The sequence below is a fragment of the Schistocerca serialis genome, chromosome 5 (genome assembly GCF_023864345.2).
Source record: "Schistocerca serialis cubense isolate TAMUIC-IGC-003099 chromosome 5, iqSchSeri2.2, whole genome shotgun sequence".
Classification (NCBI taxonomy): domain Eukaryota; kingdom Metazoa; phylum Arthropoda; class Insecta; order Orthoptera; family Acrididae; genus Schistocerca; species Schistocerca serialis.
Window position 1 is genome coordinate 120,331,430 of NC_064642.1, and position 22,684 is coordinate 120,354,113.

The 22,684-nt window shown below is 42.8% G+C and overlaps 1 protein-coding gene across 1 annotated transcript in view; it reads left to right on the forward strand.

The window, feature by feature from the left end:
- The window catches only part of LOC126481782 (odorant receptor 4-like), a 103,707-nt gene that overhangs the window by 36,709 nt on the left and 44,314 nt on the right, over nt 1-22,684 (forward strand). Inside the window, exons 4-5 of the mRNA XM_050105737.1 lie at nt 3,545-3,810; nt 18,386-18,488. Coding sequence (XP_049961694.1) covers nt 3,545-3,810; nt 18,386-18,488 — 369 coding nt within the window. The remainder of the gene's footprint in view (nt 1-3,544; nt 3,811-18,385; nt 18,489-22,684) is intronic.

Below are 22,684 nucleotides of genomic sequence, written 5' to 3' on the forward strand. Positions count from 1 at the left end.
GAAGCCTGATTGCTGATTGACGAACTGCACCCCCCCCCCCCCCCCCCCCTCTCGAGTGGCGCCCGTTGCAGTAGCCCATAGTTCTACCTGTCTCTCCGAAGTCAGGACCTTTTTTATCGATTACAGTTATGTCCATGCCGACTTGCCTAGTATCAGGAAACCTATAGCACGTGATGTTTACCGCCTAATGATGAGAAATCTACTTGGAATGTTTTGGAAAGCCGATATCCTAGGCTCGCATGGCCCGTGGTTTGGCGTTCTGTGTACCATGTCCTCCTCGACACAAGCGCTCGTGCGACCTGGTATCTGGTCGTTCATGGAAAATACATGACACAACTTCGTCTACCTGCCACAAAAATGACAGATTCGTAGCTGTACGCTCGTTGTCACATGCTTGATACGGACGAACATCGACTGATGTGTGGATCTTCTGCAGAAGTGTGGCAGCTGATTCAGAAGATGCTTGCCTTTCTTCTACGTACGTCTCCTCATGCCATTACACCGAAATCACTTCTGTTCCCAGATGAGACCTATTTCCCACGTACGAAGACCAACGCTGTAATCTTGATAAAAGGCCCCTCGACCTCCTATTTGTTCCATGAAGGTGATAAGAGTATTCATGATTTTTGGACGTTCCTGAAAGATCGCTTTGATTTCTTCGTGCACCATCCGCGATACCGTCAGTACTATGCCTTCTTCGATCCCCCCTGCAGCTGAAGTGTCCCCAGTATGAGAAGGTGATTTCAGTGTGATTGTGTAATACCAGGACTCGGTCCAATGTACCGGCGAAATGCAATATTCTTCGCGAAGACGTACCTGGAAAATGCCTGACTGCTTTGGGATTCAGAGAGCGTCTACCCACAAGCTGGCGGGACGCGGATGCCATTTTGTTTGTTTTGCCAGGAGGGCGTCTTCTTTAGTTCCCATTGTGTTTTGTTTGTTAACGATGCTAATTACACATCATTATTTTTCGCCTGCAGAGTATCCTATGTGATCTAAAAAAAAAGAAAAATTGGTATGATACATGATCTGGAAAAAAATGATCTTGCAAAAGCATACTTACTTATGTTTTCAAGAAATCAAGAAATATTTATTTAATTTACGAAGAAGACCGTCATTTACATTTAGAACACCGGAAGTTTTTATTTGCTTTGTCATTATCTTTAAAAAATCCCGCCATTGCTTGAAAAAAAAAAAACTAGTCCGCCTGCGTATCTGAGTGGTCAGTGTTGCTGACTGCTACATGGAGGACCCGGGTTCGATTCCCGAAACTGCCAGGGAATTATTCCTTGGCTGAAGGACGTTCGGGGTGCACTCAGCCTCGTGAGGCCAACTGAGGAGCAACTCGAGCGATTATTTCCGGTTCCAAGGTGAAGAGAGCCGCCACCGACCTGGTGAGCTTTGTGCTCAGCACATGCCTCTCCATACCGTGATCATCGAAGTCATTTGGACACGATGACGTGGTGGTCGATCGGCGGGCCAGAACGCAGAAATCTGCCTTACCTTACCTTATACTGTCATATCACGAGATGCTCTTGCTAGGAATGATATCCTTGAAGAAACTTGTGTTCTCCCTTTGTCGTCAAAATGAAGCCATTATAAAACTTATAGGCGGTGTTTCACGGTATTAGCGTGGTGTCTCATGAAAATTACTGATTTTTTTAATCCTGCGTGTTAATGTTCCTACTAAACTGGTAAAACCAGGGGCTGGTCAATGTTTCCCCTAACCTCTACATCAATTACAATTTATCTACATCTACATTTATACTCCGCAAGCCACCCAACGGTGTGTGTCGGAGGGCACTTTACGTGCCACTGTCATTACCTCCCTTTCCTGTTCCAGTCGCGTATGGTTCGCGGGAAGAACGACTGTCTGAAAGCCTCCGTGCGCGCTCTAATCTCTCTAATTTTACATTCGTGATCTCCTCGGGAGGTATAAGTAGGGGGAAGCAATATATTCGATACCTCATCCAGAAACACACCCTCTCGAAACCTGGCGAGCAAGCTACACCGCGATGCAGAGCGCCTCTCTTGCAGAGTCTGCCACTTGAGTTTATTAAACATCTCCGTAATGCTATCACGGTTACCAAATAACCCTGTGACGAAACGCGCCGCTCTTCTTTGGATCTTCTCTATCTCCTCCGTCAAACCGATCTGGTACGGATCCCACACTGATGAGCAATACTCAAGTATAGGTCGAACGAGTGTTTTGTAAGCCACCTCCTTTGTTGAAGGACTACATTTTCTAAGCACTCTCCCAATGAATCTCAACCTGGTACCCGCCTTACCAACAATTAATTTTGTATGATCATTCCACTTCAAATCGTTCCGCACGCATACTCCCAGATATTTTACAGAAGTAACTGCTACCAGTGTTTGTTCCGCTATCATATAATCATGCAATAAAGGATCCTTCTTTCTATGTATTCGCAATACATTACATTTGTCTATGTTAAGGGTCAGTTGCCGCTCCCTGCACCAAGTGCCTATCCGCTGCAGGTCTTCCTGCATTTCGCTACAATTTCCTAATGCTGCAACTTCTCTGTATACTACAGCATCATCCGCGAAAAGCCGCATGGAACTTCCGACTTATTATCAATTACAGAGAATTCATAAGCATGTGTCTGTAATCAACATTAATACGTACCACCTACTCAAAAAATAAGTTACATTTTTCGAAAATAGTATCCACTAAAGATGATTTACGTGTGTAGTATGACGTATGACTTCGTCACAGTTCCTCAGCTTGACTACAATAAATGTCTACAATAAATGAATGTAACGTTTCTTCACGTTTAGTCCTAAATCGTCCTCAATGATCGGGCAGGCAGATGTGTATTGCCATGGAAGAGTACTCAGTTGTTTGTCTTTGAGTTCTGTGCACAGTTTCCCTTCGCATCTTAGCGCAGACTGCTGCATTTGGGCAGTGTTGATACCTCATATCATTCAGCACGAGGCCACTGAGCCACACAGAATAATAATAATAATAATAATTATTATTATTATTCAACCTGGCTAGGAGCTCTGTATTTCATCTGAACTTCATCGTCACTTACTCCCAAATCGACGCCAATTTCGCTTTCTCCTTTTTAGATACCGTTGATCATTACAACTTCCACCTTACCCGATGCAACATATCCAAGCTGATACACCTAGTTCTCACATTGCTGACGTCATAAACCTTTATAATACCCCAACCGTTGCAGTGCTCACCTTACAGTTTGCTTTGCCAGTTTGAACCTCGTCTGAACTACTCACTAATTTCCGTTTTACGTCCCACAGAGCTGGTCACCTGTCTCTAGTCAGACTGCCTCTAGTACATCCACAGCAACGCCAACTTCAAGAATTCTGGTATCATCAGGGTCGATCATCACCAGTTGAAGAACCCCTGCTTCCATTTAATGTCATCTGAATTATTTTCCGTTTCATGCTTGTCATATTTTAAATCTGTGTGGGTGAAGAACAGAGAGTTCGCTACACCAGCCATCCTAAAAAGGAAGAAGGAAAACCAATAAAGACACTCAGTGTAATGTATTGCTTTCAGGTGGTGTACATCGTCGTGTCGACAGGCCTGTTCTACGGCTGCTTCGTCTCCAACACGCTGGTCGGCGTGTTCTGCTCACTCATGATCAACGTGTCTGGACATGTGCGGTTCCTCAACGTCATGGCCAGGAACATGGGCTATGTAGAGAAGTGTGGAAAAGGAGGCAACTGTCACAGTTGCCGCTATGCGTCTACTTCCACAGACACTGAGAAGGAAATGAGGAGACGCCTCAAGGAGTGTGTGCGCTACCACAACGACATTGCCAGGTGGGATGGAAACGGTGATACGTTTCCTCACGTTTGCAAGCTTCAGCGCAATTCAGCAAAAGTTGATAAAATTATGTATAGTTTATTTTCCAGTCTCAGTTGCACATTGTTTTTTAGATTATGACTAATTTTGATCTCCCTGGAACATCTTAGATCTAAAAGAACTAAAATGTACGTAACTGTGGAACTTAGCCTTGTAGTTGCGTCAGAACTAAATTGTGTCTGTATTGTAACTACGCATCAGAATACTGTGGTGTACAACTGTGATCTGTGTTTTAAATAGGCAACTGGCAGAGGGAGGGGAGAGGAGAGGAGGAAAAGGGTGTGAACAGGGGGGACGAAATAGAGCGGCGTGGATTGGGAAAAAAGGCAGGGAAAAGGAGGGCAGAGATATCATGAGCAACACGGATTTACATTCGGTGAATCATAGCAGCAAGAGCGAAAAAGAGAGATTTACGCCAAAACATTGAAATTAAAATTACGTAAAAGTTATCAGAAAGTAAAACCGAGGAAATGTAAACTGTAAAAGGTGCAAAACAGTAAAATTATAAAAATTGAGTTATTGAAGTAACTAAAATTAAATTGTCTTAAAATATTAACTGTGTAAAATATTGGAAGTATAAAAGGTATAACAAGATGTGGCAGTAATGGTTAATTGCATATGCTTCCACTTAGCAGCGTTATAGGGCCCGCAGGTTTTACTGTGTATAAGAAAGCCAGTCTCTATGCCAGCTTGTTGCTAAGACGATGTCTGAGCCAATGCGCCGTCCTTTCCCACGCTCGATGTGTGAGATTGTTGCTCATACGGGCACTGTGTCGAGGTAGACGTTTGGAAGAGCCTTCGAAGTTTCTAGAAAATGCACTGTTAATAAAATCCTTCTGCAAATTGAATATGTTGCTAGGCTCTTGTAAACGGATTGTGAAAATCCCAATTCCTTCCACCATCGACAGGTGGTGTCCCTCAGGTTCACTGTGTAGCTCACCCAGATGGGTATCAATCGTTCAAACAGAATTCTTCGATGTTACAAGCTCTTCGAGCACTATTTTATTACTGTGTACTGAAGAGTGCTCTTTGAAATGTGTTTCAAACTTTGTGCCCGTTTGACCTAGGGCTATCTGAGCTTTTAGACAGTGTCCACACTTCAGTTTACACACGCACATGCTACCGTTATTTTAGAGGCCTTTTTTATTCACACGGTGCATCAATCTGAAGCGAAGAATGTCATTAGTATTGCACCCTATACGCAAATTGGTACTACGAAATTGTCTGGAAATTACTTACGACGCTCGTCCTTTAAATATGAATGAGTACAAAGAGGTGACAAGGAATGGGTGTGGTGTGTTACAGTGCTATAGTCTGTAAGAAGAAGCGAGGTTAGAATGTTCCCAATAGAAATTCAGAATGGTCACTATAGAGCTGGCTAAATTTCTATCAGTCAGGACACTACATATCTGCCTTTTCCACATCTTAAACTTTGAACACATGTCAGTTTCGAACGTGTTTGCCTCTACATTCGAGACGTAAGTGAGGTATTCGACCACGTATAAACCACAGAATTTTAGGTATCAAAAAAAGGAGCATGACCTTACGTCTGATTAACCCAACCAGTGTTTTTGAAACGAAATTCTGCTACGTGGACTGAGCTTTAGACTCCACATTGATAGATGTGTCCCCAGTACCATTTCGAAATGTGAGTAGATATGTAGTCCTTTTTGTTTCTTGAATAAGACACTGTGGCATAGGCATAGCGTTAAGTGGACAATGTTTGGACCGAAGTAACGTACAGAGATGAATCGTTTCATTACGAATATTATGTCTACGAGAGTGTTTGTCCCTGTTACTCAACTTAAAACTAGAATAATTTGTCTTTTCAATACATCTGCCTCTTGTTTTGTATATCTACTGATGGTGAAGTATTGTAGAAACTTAGCTGTTCTATTTGATTTATTTTATAGACTAGTTGCTTCTATGCACTTTCTCCAGCACAATATTCACCTTAAATGTATACGAGTTATTTCTCTTACGTGATGGTGAAGAAAAACTAGTGAGATGATGGTCAAATTGTCGGCACTGAAGTGTGTAAACCTGTAGCTACAGCCGATACTGTACTGTCACTCAAATTTTGTGACTACAGTTCGCAATATGTTTTCCAAATTATCCAACTTTGAGCCATACTCGGCTATATAGTGCTATAATCCTCCACTGGATGTTGCGGTATAGTATTTCATTGTTCCCCAAATTCAGTATATTTGGATGTCGGAATGGCTGCTTCTTCAGGGCACTGCCGAACGTCCATATACAGGGTAGTGAGAAACAGTCACAAACGCTTGTAAGGGCGTTGCAGGGTAGATTGTGCAGGGAAATAATAATTGATAAGAAAACGATTCAATACTTTGTACCGTTTCCGAGTTAATTAACATTGAAATTAGCCACTCAGGCCATGGCGCACACAAATTCAAGCACCGAGTCAGAGACAGGGTCGCTAAACGTGTTCCTCGTGTGGTTTCCTGAAACTAAATAAGACCCTGAAACCAAATAAGACAGGGGACGATAGTAAGAATCGACAGCAAACCAAAGGCTGAGCACACTCGTGCGCCATCATCTACACTACGAGAACAAGTGACACTAACTGTAGTTGGAGAGCCGCTTGAATTTGCGTACGCAGCTACCTGACTCGCTAACTTCAGTGCTAGTTAACATAGAAACGGCGCAACGTATCGAATTTTTTCCTTAACAATTATTTCTCAGCACAAACTACCCTGAAACACCCTTAAAAGTTTTTCAGAGTATTTCTGACCACTCTATGTATCAAAGTAACTATAGCACTCCAACTATGCTTCGATGCTGCAGAGTATTAAAATGTCGTTCTGGTGGGCAAGTATGGGCACACAACACCATCAGGACTTAACGCTCCCATCACTACACAGGACATCAGCCTCACACTGTGCACTGAACGCGACACCGCCCCCGGCCATGATGGAATTACCTACCACCATCTCAAACACTGCCCTCCCTCCTTCCTTGCAGTCCTTGCCGCCCTCTACAACGCAATCCTTGCCATTAGCTTCTACGCCGACCTGTGGAAAACCTCCTGTATCCTGATGACCTCCAAACCCAACAAGCCTTCATCTGATACCTCTTCTTTCATCCTACATGTCTCACTTCGGTACTCAGCAAGCTCTTTAAATCCATCCTTGCCTGGCGCATCCATCACCACCTCCACTGACACCGCCTCCTCCCCAACACCCAATGTAGCTTTCGAGATTTCTTCTCTGCCAATGACCAACTCCTCCGCCTCACTCATCTTCTCTCCCTCCAGGTTATCTCCAGTCGCTCCGCCATTTTTGTCTCCATAGACCTCGAAAAGGTCTACGACCATGTATGGCATCGCGGTCTCCTGTTTAAACTCCAGACCTACGCCCTTCCTGTCAACTATGTCCGTCTGATTGCCTCCTTCCTCTCCCGCTGCCCCTCCTACATTACCATCTGTAACGACGCCAAATCCCGCACCTTCTACCCCTCTGTGGGTGTGCCCCAGAGCTCTGTCCTCTCCCCTCTCCTCTACCTCTTTTCTCCTGTACACGCCAGATAGGCACCCATCCCCCACCTCCTCTGGTCCACCTCCTGCAGTATGCCAATGACACCACCTTCCTTACCCTCACTCCAACTCTTCAACAGTCCCAACGCCTTCTCCAGCATCACCTTGACCTTTTTGCTGCTTGGTGTAACCAGTGGCTCCCTAAAATCAATCCTTCAAAGACCCAGACAATCATCATAGTTGTATCACTCACTCCTTCTGGCTCCTTGATTTTTCCCTTACTATCTGCGCCTGTCCTGTCCGCCTCTCCCCTACCCTCACTTACCTTGGCCTCACCATTGACTGTCACCTCACCTGGATCCCTCATCTCCGCTCTATCCAATCCAAAGCCCACTACCACCTCTGACTCCTCAAACACCTCTCTGGCTGGACATGGGGGTTGAACCCCTCTACCATCCTCCACACCTACAAATCCTTAATCCATCGCATCCTCTGTGCTGCCAGGCCCACCTGGATATCTGCCTCCCCCCCCCCCCCCCCCCCCAAATTCTATATGTCCCTCCAGATCCTCAAGTACCATGAACTCCGCCTCGCCTTCTGTATATGCCTCCATCCCACATGTGGATCCTCTGTGGCCTGATTCCTTTCCCCCATCTGCTCATTTTCCTTGAACATATCTGTGTCCTCTACACCTCCTACCAACTTGATCCCCCTGATCCTCTGGTTGCTCCTCTCCTCTCCAACCCCCATCCTCTCCCACAGCTTCACCATTGTGTTCAAATGGTTCAAATGGCTCTGAGCACTATGGGACTTAACATCTTAGGTCATCAGTCCCCTAGAACTTAGAACTACTTAAACCTAACAAACCTAAAGACATCACACACATCCATGCCCGAGGCAGGATTCGAACCTGCGACCGTAGCAGTCCCGCCGTTCCGGACTGCAGTGCCTAGAACCGCAAGACCACCGCGGCCGGCCACCATTGTGTCCCCCTACCCCTCTACACCCTTCATCTCCTTTCCCAAGGTGGCTTCCATCAACTCCCCCTCCCGGATGGTGCTCTCTCCCCCTCCATTTATCCCTCCTATCAACTCTGATCCTTACCTTCCCCTCCCTCCCTCTATACTTTTCTCAGACTCCCTCTACCCCCCTCCATCCTGTTTTTTCTCTGCCTACCCATCTCTGACTCCCTTCTGACCCTGTGTCCTTTTGTTTTCCCCGCCATTGCCTTCCCCACACCTTCCCATGTTTGCACTGCCCCCTTTTTTCTATGTCCTCTCTCTCCATCGGCTCCCTCCTTTTTTTTGTTTCCTCACCTCCCAACCTTTTTCACCCTCATCAGTCCAGGTTCTCCTCCACCCCTACTACTGCCGTGATGCCTCTATAGTGTTGTTTAAAGTGAGTGTTCAGTGTTGTGCGTACCCCATCAGTGTTGCGAACTGACACCATACTTTCGCTAGTTGTTTTTTATCTTGTGCGAACAGAAACCAGACTGTCGCCGAGTTTTTTAATTGCGCCTGTCTACTTACTGTGTGTCTTCATCCGCACCGTTAACGCCGTGTTTTTATATTTTAAATTCCACAAATTTCCGCCATTTCACAGTTTTTGTAAAAATTCACCACTTTATCACCTGTTTTTATTGTTTGTTTATATTCTCATTATGTTTCTTAACTTTTCTGTAGGCTGTAGAGGGGCCTATTACGCTGTTACCAGCCCAGTCCTCCCCTTGGGAGAAGGGAGGGGGGGAGGAATAGAAATGCAATAAGGAGAAAAAAAGACAAGCATGTGGATACTTCTAACGAACTTTTACCTCTCTGTATTTGTAAGACACAGAACCACCCCTTTAGTGACACTATGGTGAAAAATATACACAACGGATTTTAAACACAAATGACAAGAAACGTGACTTTATTATTTTAACTCCCAAACAAATCCTATTATTTCCCACATGTTGTTGTTGTTGTGGTCTTCAGTCCTGAGACTGGTTTGATGTAGCTCTCCATGCTACTCTATCCTGTGCAAGCTTCTTCATTTCCCAGTACCTACTGCAACCTGCATCCTTCTGTATCTACTTAGTGTATTCATCTCTTGGTCTCCCTCTATGATTTTTAGCCTCCATGCTGCCCTCCAATACTAAATTGGTGATCTCTTGATGCCTCAGAACATGTCCTACCAACCGATTCCTTCTTCTAGTCACGTTGTGCCACAAACTCCTCTTCTCCCCAATTCTGTTCAATACCTTCTCATAAGTTATGTGATCTATCTATCTCATCTTCCGTATTCTTCTGTGGCACCACACTTCGAAAGCTTCTATTCTCTTCTTGTCCAAACTATTTATCGTTCATGTTTCACTTCCATACAAAATACTCCATACAAATACTTTCAGAAACGACTTCCTGACACTTAAATCAATAATCGATGTTATCAAATTTCTCATCTTCAGGAACGCTTTCCTTGCCATTACCAGTCTACATTTTATATCCTCTCTACTTCGACCATCATCAGTTATTTTGCTCCCCAAATAGCAAAACTTCTTTACTACTTTAAGTGTGTCATTTCCTAATCTAATTCGCTCAGCATCACCCGACTTAATTCGACTACACTGCATTAACCTCGTTTTGCTTTTGTTGATGTTCATCTTACATCCTCCTTTCAAGACACTGTCCATTCCGTTCAACTGCTCTTTCAAGTCCTTTGCTGCCTCTGACAGAATTACAATGTTTTTATTTCTTCTCCATGGATTTTAATACCTACTCCCAATTTTCCTTTTGTTTCCTTTACTGCTTGCTCAATATACAGATTGAATAACATCGGGGAGAGGCTACAACCCTGTCGCACTCCCGTCCCAACCACTGCTTCCCTTTCATACCCCTCGACTCTTATAATTCCCATCTGGTTTCTGTCGAAATTGTAAATAGCCTTTCGCTCCCTGTATTTGACCCCTGCCACCTTCAGAATTTGAATGAGAGTATTCCACTCAACATTGTCAAAAGCTAGAATTCGCGTTAGTATTTTGCAGCCGTGACTTATTAAACTGATAGTTCGTAAGTTTCACATCTGTCAACACCTGCTTTCTTTGGGATTGGAATTATTATATCATTCTTGACGTCTGATGGTATTTCGCCTGTCTCATACAACTTGCTCACCAGATGGTAGAGTTTTTTCAGGACTGGCTCTAATGTTCTAATGGAATGCTGTCTACTCCAGGGGCCTTGTTTTGACTTAGGTCTTTCAGTGTTCTGTCAAACTCATCACGCAGTATCGTATCTCCGATTTCATCTTCATCTACATCCTCTTCCATTTCCATAATATTGTCCTCAAGCACATCGCCCTTGTATAGACCATCTATATACTCCTTCCGCCGTTCTGCTTTCCGTTCTTTGCTTAGAACTGGCTTTCCATCTGAGCTCTTGATATTCATACAAGGGGTTCTCTTTTCTCCAAAGGTCTCTTTAATTTTCCTGTTGGCAGTACCTATCTTACCGCTAGTGAGATATGCCTCTACATCCTTACATTTGTCCTCTAGCCATCCCTGTTTAGCCATTTTGCACTTCCTGTCGATCTCATTTCCGCGACGTTTGTATTCCTTTTTGCCTGCTTCATTTACTGCATTTTTATATTTTCTCCTTTCATCAATTAAATTCAATATTTCTTCTGTTACCGAAGGATTTCTACTAGCCCTCGTCTTTTTACCTACTAGATCCTCTGCTGCCTTCACTACTTGATCCCTCAAAGCTACCCATTCTTCTTCTACTGTGTATTTCCCCCATTCCTGTCAATTGTTCTCTTATGCTGTCCCTGAAACTCTGTACAACCTCTGGTTTAGTCAGTTTATCCATGTCCCATCTCCTTCAATTCCCACCTTTTTGCAGTTTCTTCAGTATTAATATACAGTTCATAACCAATAGATTGTGGTCAGAGTCCACATCTGCCCCTGGAAATTTCTTTCAATTTAAAACCTGGTTACTAAATCCCTGTCTTACCATTATATAATCTGTCTGATACCTTCTAGTGTGTCCAGGCTTCTTCCATGTATACAACCTTCTTTCATGATTCTTGAACCAAGTGTCAGCTACGATTAAGTTATGCTCTGTGCAAATTTCCTACATAGATCACTAAAATTGGTAAAGGTGATCAAGAGATCTTATCTACTAATATACCAGATCGAATTTAATACCAAATGAATTAAAGGCGACATAGATCAACGTAACACATCGATTATATTGTCTCTCATATTCACATCGAATATTTATTCTTCATGTTCACTAAGTGAAATGTCCGTTTGACGAAACTGAACAGAGGGTGGTAACGTGACACTAATTCCGATTTGAAATGGTTCAAATGACTCTAAGCACTATGGGACTTAACATCTAAGGTCATCAGTCCCCTAAACTTAGATGCACTTAAACCTGAGTAACCTAAGGACATCACACACATCCATGCCTGAGGCAGGATTCGAGCCTGCGACCCTAGCAGCAACGCGGTTCCGGACTGAAGCGCCTAGAACAGCTCGTCCACCGCGGCCGGCAATTCCGACTTTAAAAAATGGATAATGCGATCTGACTGTGATTAATATAAACGACAGTCACTGTGAAGTGTACCCGGAAAGAAACTACCACAATGTTCTTAAACATTACAGCGATTGTTGCTGTGAGCACACAATGAAATAAGAGATATGCACTCTAAAGATTCCAATGCTGCGAAATGCTCGTCATGCGCATGAAGAAATCATGACATGTGGTGATAATCACACCTTGACATGATGTCGAACAGCAGACTCCCATATCCTCCTCCCGTCTTGATCCAACACTCAAGCTCTGAGTCCAAAGCAATATCTCTTCTCCAAGACTGAACAGACTACTTTCCTCTTCCGTTCGCGCTCGAAACTCTAGGTTTCCTACGTTAAATCCAATTCCACCAAAAGCTCCACTTGGAGACTGCCACAAAAACTAAAACCACCAACTTACAACTGGTGAAGCACTCCAGCACCAGTCGCATATCACTTAGCGCACAGTGTAGCCTCCCTCCATAAGAGGGAAAAAACCGTTGCTCCAATCCTAATACATCTAGAGGCATCAAACAGAAGCCAGCTGTTATGTTTTAGGTCATACCGCATCCTAATCAACACACTGTTATTTCGCACATGTGGGGAACAGACCGGCTCGTAGGTCCATATGACGACAAAAAAAGTTACAGCTCTCTCTACGATCCAGTGTCGGCCTCCTCCAGTGTCGCCTCATTTTCGTTGGCCTAATTGATAATCTTATAGAAAACTTCCCAGAAAACAACAGCGGAATGGACTTTGACTCGGCCCAGAATAATTTTCACACCCTCAGTCCAACGCAGCCTGGCCGCAGGGACAGTATGCTGAATACGCTGTGACCCTGCTCCCCTCTTCCTAAGGTCAGTGCCACCCTCCCTCCCTCCCCCTTCCATATGGATTCGCTCGAGTCCTCTGCAGCAGCTTCCACTGTGCAAAGGAGCTGACCCGGGTCTCCATTCGCTCTCTCTATTGTCTATATGTGCGATTTGTCACGTTCTCAGACCTGGCAACCTTAAGCCTCATCTGCCACAGCCGTGGCTGTGTGATGAAACAAGTGTTTGGCTCCTCCATCTCTAATGGCTACTATTAAATTCAGCATCACAATCAATGTAAACACTCTATAATAGTAGTTTCACTGACTGTAGAACGTATAATGGTCTGTTTGACTGAATAAATTAGGTGTAAAAAAGGAAGATCGGAAGGAACTGCCATCTTTCACAAACATCCACTCATAATAAATTATCTGAATGGGAATTTTTTCCTCTCAAATTAGGGTAGTGGGGCACGTATAAGCAAAACTTTGAACCGTAAGTATCTGATCACATTTCAATTACTTTGAACGAAAAATTAACAAGGTAACGGAGACAAATTTGCCAGTCACAGATGAAGATGAAACAAGATGAACCAACAACCAACACATAAATATTCTCAGGGATTCTATCAGATATCAGTTTATGTACTTAACTCTTGAATGCTGGTCTGAAGGCTGGGTCGGATGTTGCCGTCATTTGATAGCATGGTCTATGCAAGTATCAGTAACACAGCTGGACAGTTAAAGTAAATAAAACTCAAATCAAATGCTTTCAGCTGAATAAACCTAACTCGTTTACTGAAGCCAGAGAAGAAATGTTCAAAATAGTTTAAAAAAATTGAAGTATTCCTGTACTTCCACAAAAATATGTTCTTCCTGATTGGAAATCCAAGAAACAGGTCTTTTAACCGACTTAGTATGCAGCATTCATTAATCATCTTTCATAAACACTCAGTCATAGATGACAACTAAAATAGCTGGTGCTCATTCATACGTGATGAATACAGTAACTGATGACGCAAGTGATATGTGACAGGTGTACATAATACCAGTTTGTAGAAATGTGTAAGTGCCTGTAGTACTTGGACAAAGAATTATATTAATAAATAGGAATGTAACTGGAGATGTGACATTGTCAACTGTGACATGTGGCAATAGTATGTGCAAGCGGATAAGTGGTTAGGTACCGACTGAAAATTATAATATATAAACAGGGAGCTAAGTATGGAAGTTGAAAATATGTACAAATAAAATGTTTGTATTAGACATGTGTCTCGCCAAATGATATGACAAAAGAGGAACATATTAGGTTCGTAATGATAAACTTAATAAATGGTGTGGAAGTTCAATACAGATATTAAATACAAATGAAAAGAACACAACAAATGCATGATATCAGTGGATACTTTGTCAAAAAATTTGTACACAGAGAATACGTGCCCGATGTGGTCATAGAGTGCAAGGCAAAGAACAGTTTAAAGTGTTCCAACATTAAAAATAAGAATAAAATATTACAGAGAAATACAATTGTTACAAATGATTGTTCACAAATTTAGTCGTAGATTTTATAATGGCATCATAAGGTTAGTAGTGCATTAAACGCAACTCTATAGTGAGCAGGATACATTCTGGAAGAACGAAGAAGCAGCGCAACAGGTGTATTGTCACTATCCAAATGCCAACTGATATAAGTTGGTCCTGGTCGGTTCCGTTTTCAGGGCCGACTGGAGTTGGCTAACGTCAGAAAGACGAAAAATAAAAAAATAAAAATAAAAGAAACAGGTGCATGTTGCAGCTAATGTCATGGCTCAGAGGTGCGTTTAGTTGTAGCCTGGCCAAAGATAATGAATCACTAATACTCAGTTGTCAAAATTGAATCTGGGCAGGTAGTGAGATCCGATTACAGAGAGATATCGCTATGGTGGGTCATGATACATGGTCAGCCATGAGGTGTTAAACATTCTGGGGATCCTCCACAAGTGCTTGTGCCCAGTAGGAGCGCTATGTGGCTGCGCCGTCCCACAAATCATGCTGTCTGTTCTTTCTGGAGTTTGTAAACACCAGATTCGTTCTCCTGGCTGCCACTGGGTTCTCTCTTGCTTCGATTCACACCCACTACACATGCGCTTGTTGGTGAGCCCATGGGCCTCAGAGGTCTCATTTTGTCAAGAGCTGCTGGGATTTGCCCAGGATCCCAGTCAGCTGTGCGCCTCCAGGTGGGTCTCGACCAGCCCCTGCTGCGCAGTGGGCAACATGCCTTCCCCAGCCACACAATGCTGACACAGTGCATCACGAGTATGTGCCGTCAAGTGCCAGGTCCAACTCTGCACACACTTCACACATACCACTAGTGCTCGACAAGAGACAATTTATTTACAATAACAATTTACAAGTAAAAGAAAGGCACTGATAATGTGAATACAAAAAACTTAATTCTGTAATATCTGATAACAAGAATGATTCTTACACTTTCTTAACTATTGCTTGTAATATATACCCTATGGGCTACAAATATGAGAAATTTAAGTAAAATGATGATGTCATGTGTAGTGTGTGTAACTGCCCATGTTGCGGTATGCACTTAGAAAACTGCCACATCCCGCCGTTTGCATTCTGGCAGCACGCATATCTCCCAGTAACATGCACCTCCCACAACCAATTACTTCTTATGATAATGTTTAACTATTTCCTTCACCATTAAACTACATTCCTGTTATTCCAGCATGTACTTAACAACAGATTTGAAAGTATAGTTATGACACTAAGGTGCATTTGTATAAATGCTCTAGGGATATATCTTATAAACTAATTAGAACGTTCACTTTGGTGGTGTACACGGTTAGATAACGAACGTTCACTTTGGTGGTGTACACGGTTAGATAACAGTGATGCAACCTGTCGACATACTAACTGACAAACACCAACAGTGGTAGCTAAAGTTTATAATACAGAGTCGAAAATTCACACCAAAGTATTGCTATTGACTAAAACTTACAAGAATTTAAGTGTTTTCATACCTTTTAGATCTAAATACTTACCTCTTCCATGGAGCTAGTTCACCCCAGTGACGATGGGCTCGGTTTTGTATGGCAGGTGTTCAAGATCTATCATGCAGTGGTACATAAAAAACATGATGCACTTCATTGTGATTCACTACTTTCTTTTTTCTCCCTAAAACTCATGGTTGTGTGTTTATTGATATAATATGGATTCTCTAGCACTAAAAATTATAATAGGTTGTGGTCATGTCTCCTCCAATAGTTACCACATATAGGAATAAACTCTGTCATTCATGGCGCTGTTCGTGAGATCTTTACTTTTGGTCTGCCCGTCGCCTCTACAAATAACTCACACTGTCCATGCTGTCAATGAAGCCTCCTCAAAAAGAAACTGATACCTCCCACGTTCACTGTGACAAGCGATGTTCGTAAGAAACACTCAACAAGGGGTCCCTAGGCTACCAGGCTCAACAGCTTAGACTGTGTCCAACATCCATCCATTCTGTGGACAGTATACGAATTCCAGCTAAAACTCTGGCAAACATGCAGCTCTGGTGTTCCAATTACAGCATCACAAATGATCGTCAGTAAGGCTAACAACAAGTGGATAAATGACCAAGTTTAGGAAAGACAACAACTCAAATACTCCAGAGCGAGAGTAGCATGGTAAAATTCCTGATTCCCCTTTGCATAGTCATGTTACTAATGATATTTTGCAAAATTGGTCCGTCTGAATATGGAGTACATTCTCTCGCCTTCCTTCTCAATGTAGTGATTGTAAATCGAGCAAGTATGAAGATATGCACCATGTCCAATTCTTGTGAGCTAAACGACACTACAATAATCATCGCAATCTTGGATGACACAAACTACTAGTGGAAGTATCCACATACTATACTAGTTTCTTATATTACAGTCTAAATTTAATGAAAACGTTCCTAACCTAATTCGAATCTCTATCATCTCCTTCTGTTAATCAGTGACTGGGTGTCCATTACCATATTTGGCTGCTGGATTCAGAGACTGCACCTCCACAACTAAGATTTCCTGTCTGGCTCTTTGCAGTTTCTTTAGAAATGTCGTTTGCTATTTCTACTTGAAAGTTGTTCTAGTTATTCCGTCTATCTGGAGATGAACCTCTGCATGTTTTCGCCCATAACCGTGTCCTTTAAACATGTTTCAAATGGCTCCGAGCAGTATGGAACTTAACATCTGAGGTCATCAGTCCCCTAGAACTTAGAACTACTTAAACCTACTAACCTAAGGACATCACACACATCCACGCCCGAGGCAGGATTCGAACCTGCTACCGTAGCGGTCGCGCGGTTCCAGACTGAAGCGCCTAGAACCGCTCGGCCACAACGGCCGGCTGTCCTTTAAACAATCCATTTATATTATTATTAATCCTTCTCTCATTATTCCTGTTCTGAGGTTCACAGAAGTCCGTCGTAGTTACTTCTCTTGCCTCATTCGTTGCGCATATTTTGGATGAATACTCTTCACAGGAAACGCTGTTAAATGCTTCAATATAGTCTCCGGACCTTCCTGTGAGTTCCTGCTAGTAACTGATTGCCACTTTCACTTAACAGAGACGAATAAATTCACTGTTGCTGTATGTTCATCCAGAAACTCGTTCTTCTTGACAGGATTCTTGAATCCTGATGATTCTAGGTCTCAGCGCATCATGATTTCTTTCTTTATGCTGTCCTGTCCTGTCTCATGACCAATAACTGGTGAGAAACACATCCCCCATTCTTTGTGTGTCCTGCAGATGCCTGCAGTACCACTTACAGTATTTTTTGTGACTTCACCCTCTATGTGTCCACAGAAAAATTCTGAAATAACTGGTAATGGTCAGTTTGTAATAAAAGTGAGTAGTATTATTTATCTACACCATCTATCAAAACAATTATGAGACTGATTTTATTCCTGGCGCAAAGCGACGTTACGTAATGACTATGGTGGTAGTTTGAACTAACGACTGTATACAACAGATTTACTTTCTACCAGTCAGTTGGGTGCAGGCGGTGTGAACTAGTGGTGAGCGGCCGTAGTGTGTCAGAGTAGCTGTGGCACAAATCACAATGGGGCAACAACTTTAGACCAAGTGTTTTAGACATTCTCCAGAATCTTCTGAATGAGAGAAAAGTGTGTGCAAAATTTGTTTCGCACACTGTAACTCCCGAAGAAAGACATCCATGTGGAGACACTTGCCACGACTTGATTGAAATGCAAAACTTCGATAATTCGTGTCTCTGAAAAATCATCACAGGTGTCTGGAGTCGGTAATACAAATGCGAACCTACCACAGAACGACTAAGTGCAAAAATTCAAGTGAATGGTCAACGCTTTGACGACATAAGCGACATTCAAGACAATGTAACACGCGACTTGAAAACGTTCCAAAGAAGACCTTTTCTGACGGTTTCGCATGCTAGTATGAATGTTCTGTGCATTGAATCAAGTGTGGAAAGTCTATGTATGACATCTGAATGATTGAAACCAGAATTTTCTATTTTCTCTATCTTTTACTAGTCCTGTTTCGAAACTTTTTGGACGGACAGGTCATGCGCAGTGCTTAATACTAGAATGTTATAATTGGCATAACTGATTACCTTTGTGTGTTCAGTGGATGGGCGTGTCATTGCCCACACCATCATCATCAGAATGTTGTTGATTGCAGGTTAATCGAGCGGCTGAGCGCCCTGGTGGGTCCCATACTGCTAGGAGAGTTCTTAGCTGACGTCATCACCGTCAGCGTCAGCGCCTTCGTCACTACAACAGTGGTCAGTCACACCTGCCAGTAGCGTCCATCTAGTCGTAAAATGATGCAAGGCATCCGCCGATGAACCAAAACATTGTGGCCACTGCCACCCCGAGACTGAATGCGTGCCGGCCGGTGTAGCCGAGCGGTTCTAGGCGCTTTACTCTGGAACCGCGCGACCGCAACGGTCGCAGGTTCGAATTCTGCCTCGGACATGGATGTGTGTGATGTCCTTAGGTTAGTTACGTTTAAGTAGTTCTAAGTTCTAGGGGACTCATGACCTCAGATGTTAAGTCCCACAGTGCCCAGAGGCATTTCAACCATTTGAACTGAATGTGCCGTGACTCAGTAGGGAAGGTGTATAAGCGGAACAGGGGCGAATGGGGTAATCCATTGGCATATGAGACCGCGGCAAAGGACAAATTGTTACGGCCCGACTGCTGGGAACGGACATCTGGGAAACGGTGAAGATGGTCGGCTGTTCTCGTCAAGGAAAGAAGGAAGATTTAGAGTTTCACATTCCGTCTACAGCGCGGTCGTTAGAGACGAAACACAAGCTTGGATTACTAAACTATGGGTCTGGAAATCGGCTGTACCCCATCGAAAGAAACCTGCCCGGCGTATGCCTGGAACGATTTAAGAAAATCACAGAGATCCTAAATCTGGATGGCCTGACACGAATATGAAGCGTCGGACTCCCGAATGCGAGTCCAGTGTGCTAAGCAATTCCCTTGTTACTGACATCAGAGTCTTTGGAAAGTGTTTGAAGGATCGTGGAACCGTTAGTAGCCGACAAAACATTTGACGTTGAAAGGTGACAGCTGTTGATTCTTCCATTTTCTCGCCATCTATTTTGCTTTTCAGAGACCCATACTGATTATTTTTGTAGCTATCTCTGAGATATTTAACTAGCCAGCTTCATTGCGTATCGTCTCTGGTACGTATTAAAACTCATTGCATTCCCACTGCGTCTGAAACCGTTGTCTTTGACGGGCCGTGAGCTCTCGGCCACGTACAGGCCTTGACGGCAGAGTTTACCATATTCTTCTTGTTTAAAGAGGAAGTCAGTCATTAGATCATCGAATGGACAAGACAGTGCTTGCAGTGACAAGATATGATTTGTACCAGAGCCACACTGGTTGGAACGGGCAGTTCTGATGAATTGTTTTTGTTTGATGGAGAACCATGATTTTGAATTACTTGTGTTCTGCACAAGATTATGGAAAAGGCTGTTCGAAACTACCTTGTGGCGCTAAATTCTGTGCAACCGCTTGTGGTGAGTTAAGTCGCGATTTGTTCTCGTCCACACGCCTATATGCAAATGATCCATACAGTTTCAATTGTTTGTAAAAAAGTTTGTATTGAGGTTAGGTACTATATGATTATAAGTATGGAAATAGCAAGTCAAGAACTTCTGTGTGCCATGTTCACAAATGTCCACTGTGTGAAAAGTCAGTCACGCGGTACACACTCAGTATACAGTTTAATTCCGCCCACACTCGACCTAAATTATTCGCACTGATGCCAGTCACAGCTGCCCTCATAAAATCCTCGAAAATCAGCGATTTTGTTGAGAAGTGGAGATGTGGAAACGGTCTCTTTGATGCAATTCCACAAGTAAAAATCACACAGCGTCAGGTCTGGAGAGGATGATGGCCATGCCAGCAACTGGAGAGTGCCAGCTGATACACGACCGATCGTAGTAAAAACTCACTAACACCATTGTGGAAGTGCAGTGGAGTACCATGCTTTAGAAAAATGACATTATCACTTTCCTCTTGTAATTGCAGCATGAACTACGCTGAACGCTGTTATGGCAGCCATGTTCCTGGATACGTTTGACAACAAAAAAGAAAAAAGAAAAAAACCTCTTTCAGATACTATTTCCATACATACAGTCAAAAGTCATATAATTGTTGTTGTTGTTGTGGTCTTCAGTCCTGAGACTTGTTTGTTGCAGCTCTCCATGCTACTCTATCCTGTGCAAGCATCTTCATCTCCCAGTACTTACTGCAACCTACGTCCTTCTGAATTTACTTCGTGTATTCATCTCTTGGTCTCCCTCTATGATTTTTACCTTCCACACTGCCCTCCAATGCTAAATTTGTGATCCCTTGATGCCTCAGAACATGTCCTACCAACCGGTCCCTTCTTCTTGTCAAGTTGTGCCACAAACTCCTCTTCTCTGCAATTCTATTCAATACCTACTCATTAGTTATGCGATCTACCCATCTAATCTTCAGCATTCTTCTGTAGCACCACATTTCGAAAGCTTCTATTCTCTTCTTGTCCAAACTATTTATCGTCCATGTTTCACTTCCATACATGGCTACACTCCATAGAAATACTTTCAGAAACGACTTACTGATACATAAATTTATACTTGATGTTAACAAATTTCTCTTCTTCAGAAACGCTTTTCTTGCCATTGCCAGTCTACATTTTATATCCTCTCTACTTCGACCATCATCAGTTATTTTGCTCCCCAAATAGCAAAACTCCTTTACTACTTTAGGTGTCTCATTTCCTAATCTAATTCCCTCAGCATCACCTATTTAATTCGGCTACATTCCATTATCCTCGTTTTGCTTCTGTTGATGTTCATCTTATATCCTCCTTTCAACACACTGACCATTCCATTCAACTGCTCTTCCAAGTCCTTTGCTGTCTCTGACAGAATTGCAATGTCATCGGCGAACCTCAAAGTTTTTGTTTCTTCTCCATGGATTTTAATACCTACTCCGAATTTTTCTTTTGTTTCCTTTACTGCTTGCTCAATATACAGATTGAATAACATCGGGGAGAGGCTACAACCCTGTCTCACTCCCTTCCCAACCGCTGCTTCCCTTTCATGTCCCTCGACTCTTATAACTGCCATCTGGTTTCTGTACAAATTGTAAATAGCCTTTCACTCCCTGTATTTTACCCCTACCACCTTTAGAATTTGAAAGAGAGTATCCCAGTCTACATTGTCAAAAGCTTTCTCTAAGTCTCCAAATGCTAGAAATGTAGGTTTGCCTTTTTTTAATCTTTCTTCTAAGATAAGTCGTAGGGTCAGTATTGCCTCACGTGTTACAATATTTCTACGGAATCCAAACTGATATTCCCCAAGGTTGGCTTCTGCTAGTTTTTCCATTCGTCTGTAAAGAATTCTTGTTAGTATTTTGCAGCTGTGGCTTATTAAACTGATTGTTCGGTAATTGTCACATCTGTCAACACCTGCTTTCTTTGGGATTGGAATTATTATATTCTTCTTGAAGTCTGAGGGTATTTCACCTGTCTCATACATCTTGCTCACCAGATGGTAGAGTTTTGTCAGGACTGGCTCTCCCAAGGCCGTCAGTAGTTCTAATGGAATGTTGTCTACTCCGGAGGCCTTGTTTCGACTCGGGTCTTTCAGTGCTCTGTCGAACTCTTCACGCAGTATTGTATCTCCCATTTCATCTTCATATACATTCTCTTCCATTTCCAGAATATTGTCCTCAAGTACGTCGCCCTTGTATAGACCCTCTGTATACTCCTTCCACCTTTCTGCTTTCCTTTCTTTGCTTAGAACTGGGTTTCCGTTTGAGCTCTTGATATTCATACAAGTGGTTCTCTTTTCTCCAAAGGTCTCTTTAATTCTCCTGTAGGCAGTATCTATCTTACCCCTAGTGAGATAAGCCTCTACATCCTTACATTTGTCCTCTAGCCATCCCTGCTTAGCCATTTTGCACTTCCTGTCGATCTCATTTTTGAGTCATATAATAACTTACCTCAATGCAAACATTTTTACAGTCACTTGAAAGCGTCTAGATAATATTGGATAACCCCGTATTTTGTGGAGTTCATAGGCAATGGAGGAAGCGTAGAGTTGGAGCGAATTATTAAGTACTGAAAAGTTGACTAGCGCATCAGTTGTGAATTTAATTCATTCTGCCCAGAGTTTAGTTCTTACGTTCTAAGTTTTATGGCAAAAAGAAGGTCAGTTTGGAGATCAGGTAGCACATCTGACGGTGTACGCTAGTTTCGTAAATCTGAATATGTATATTTAAAAGTAATATGTAAACTTGTAATTTATGTTTATGTTACCTGAAGTTCAATACATTCATTTTTAAGTTTACGTGTTGAAAAGTCATTTTTAGCCATATCCATGTTTGCTCGAACACTCTGCACTTAGAACCCTGCCAGGGTCAAACGAATGGTGAACGAGTGGAATGCTGCTCTTTGATTTCTATT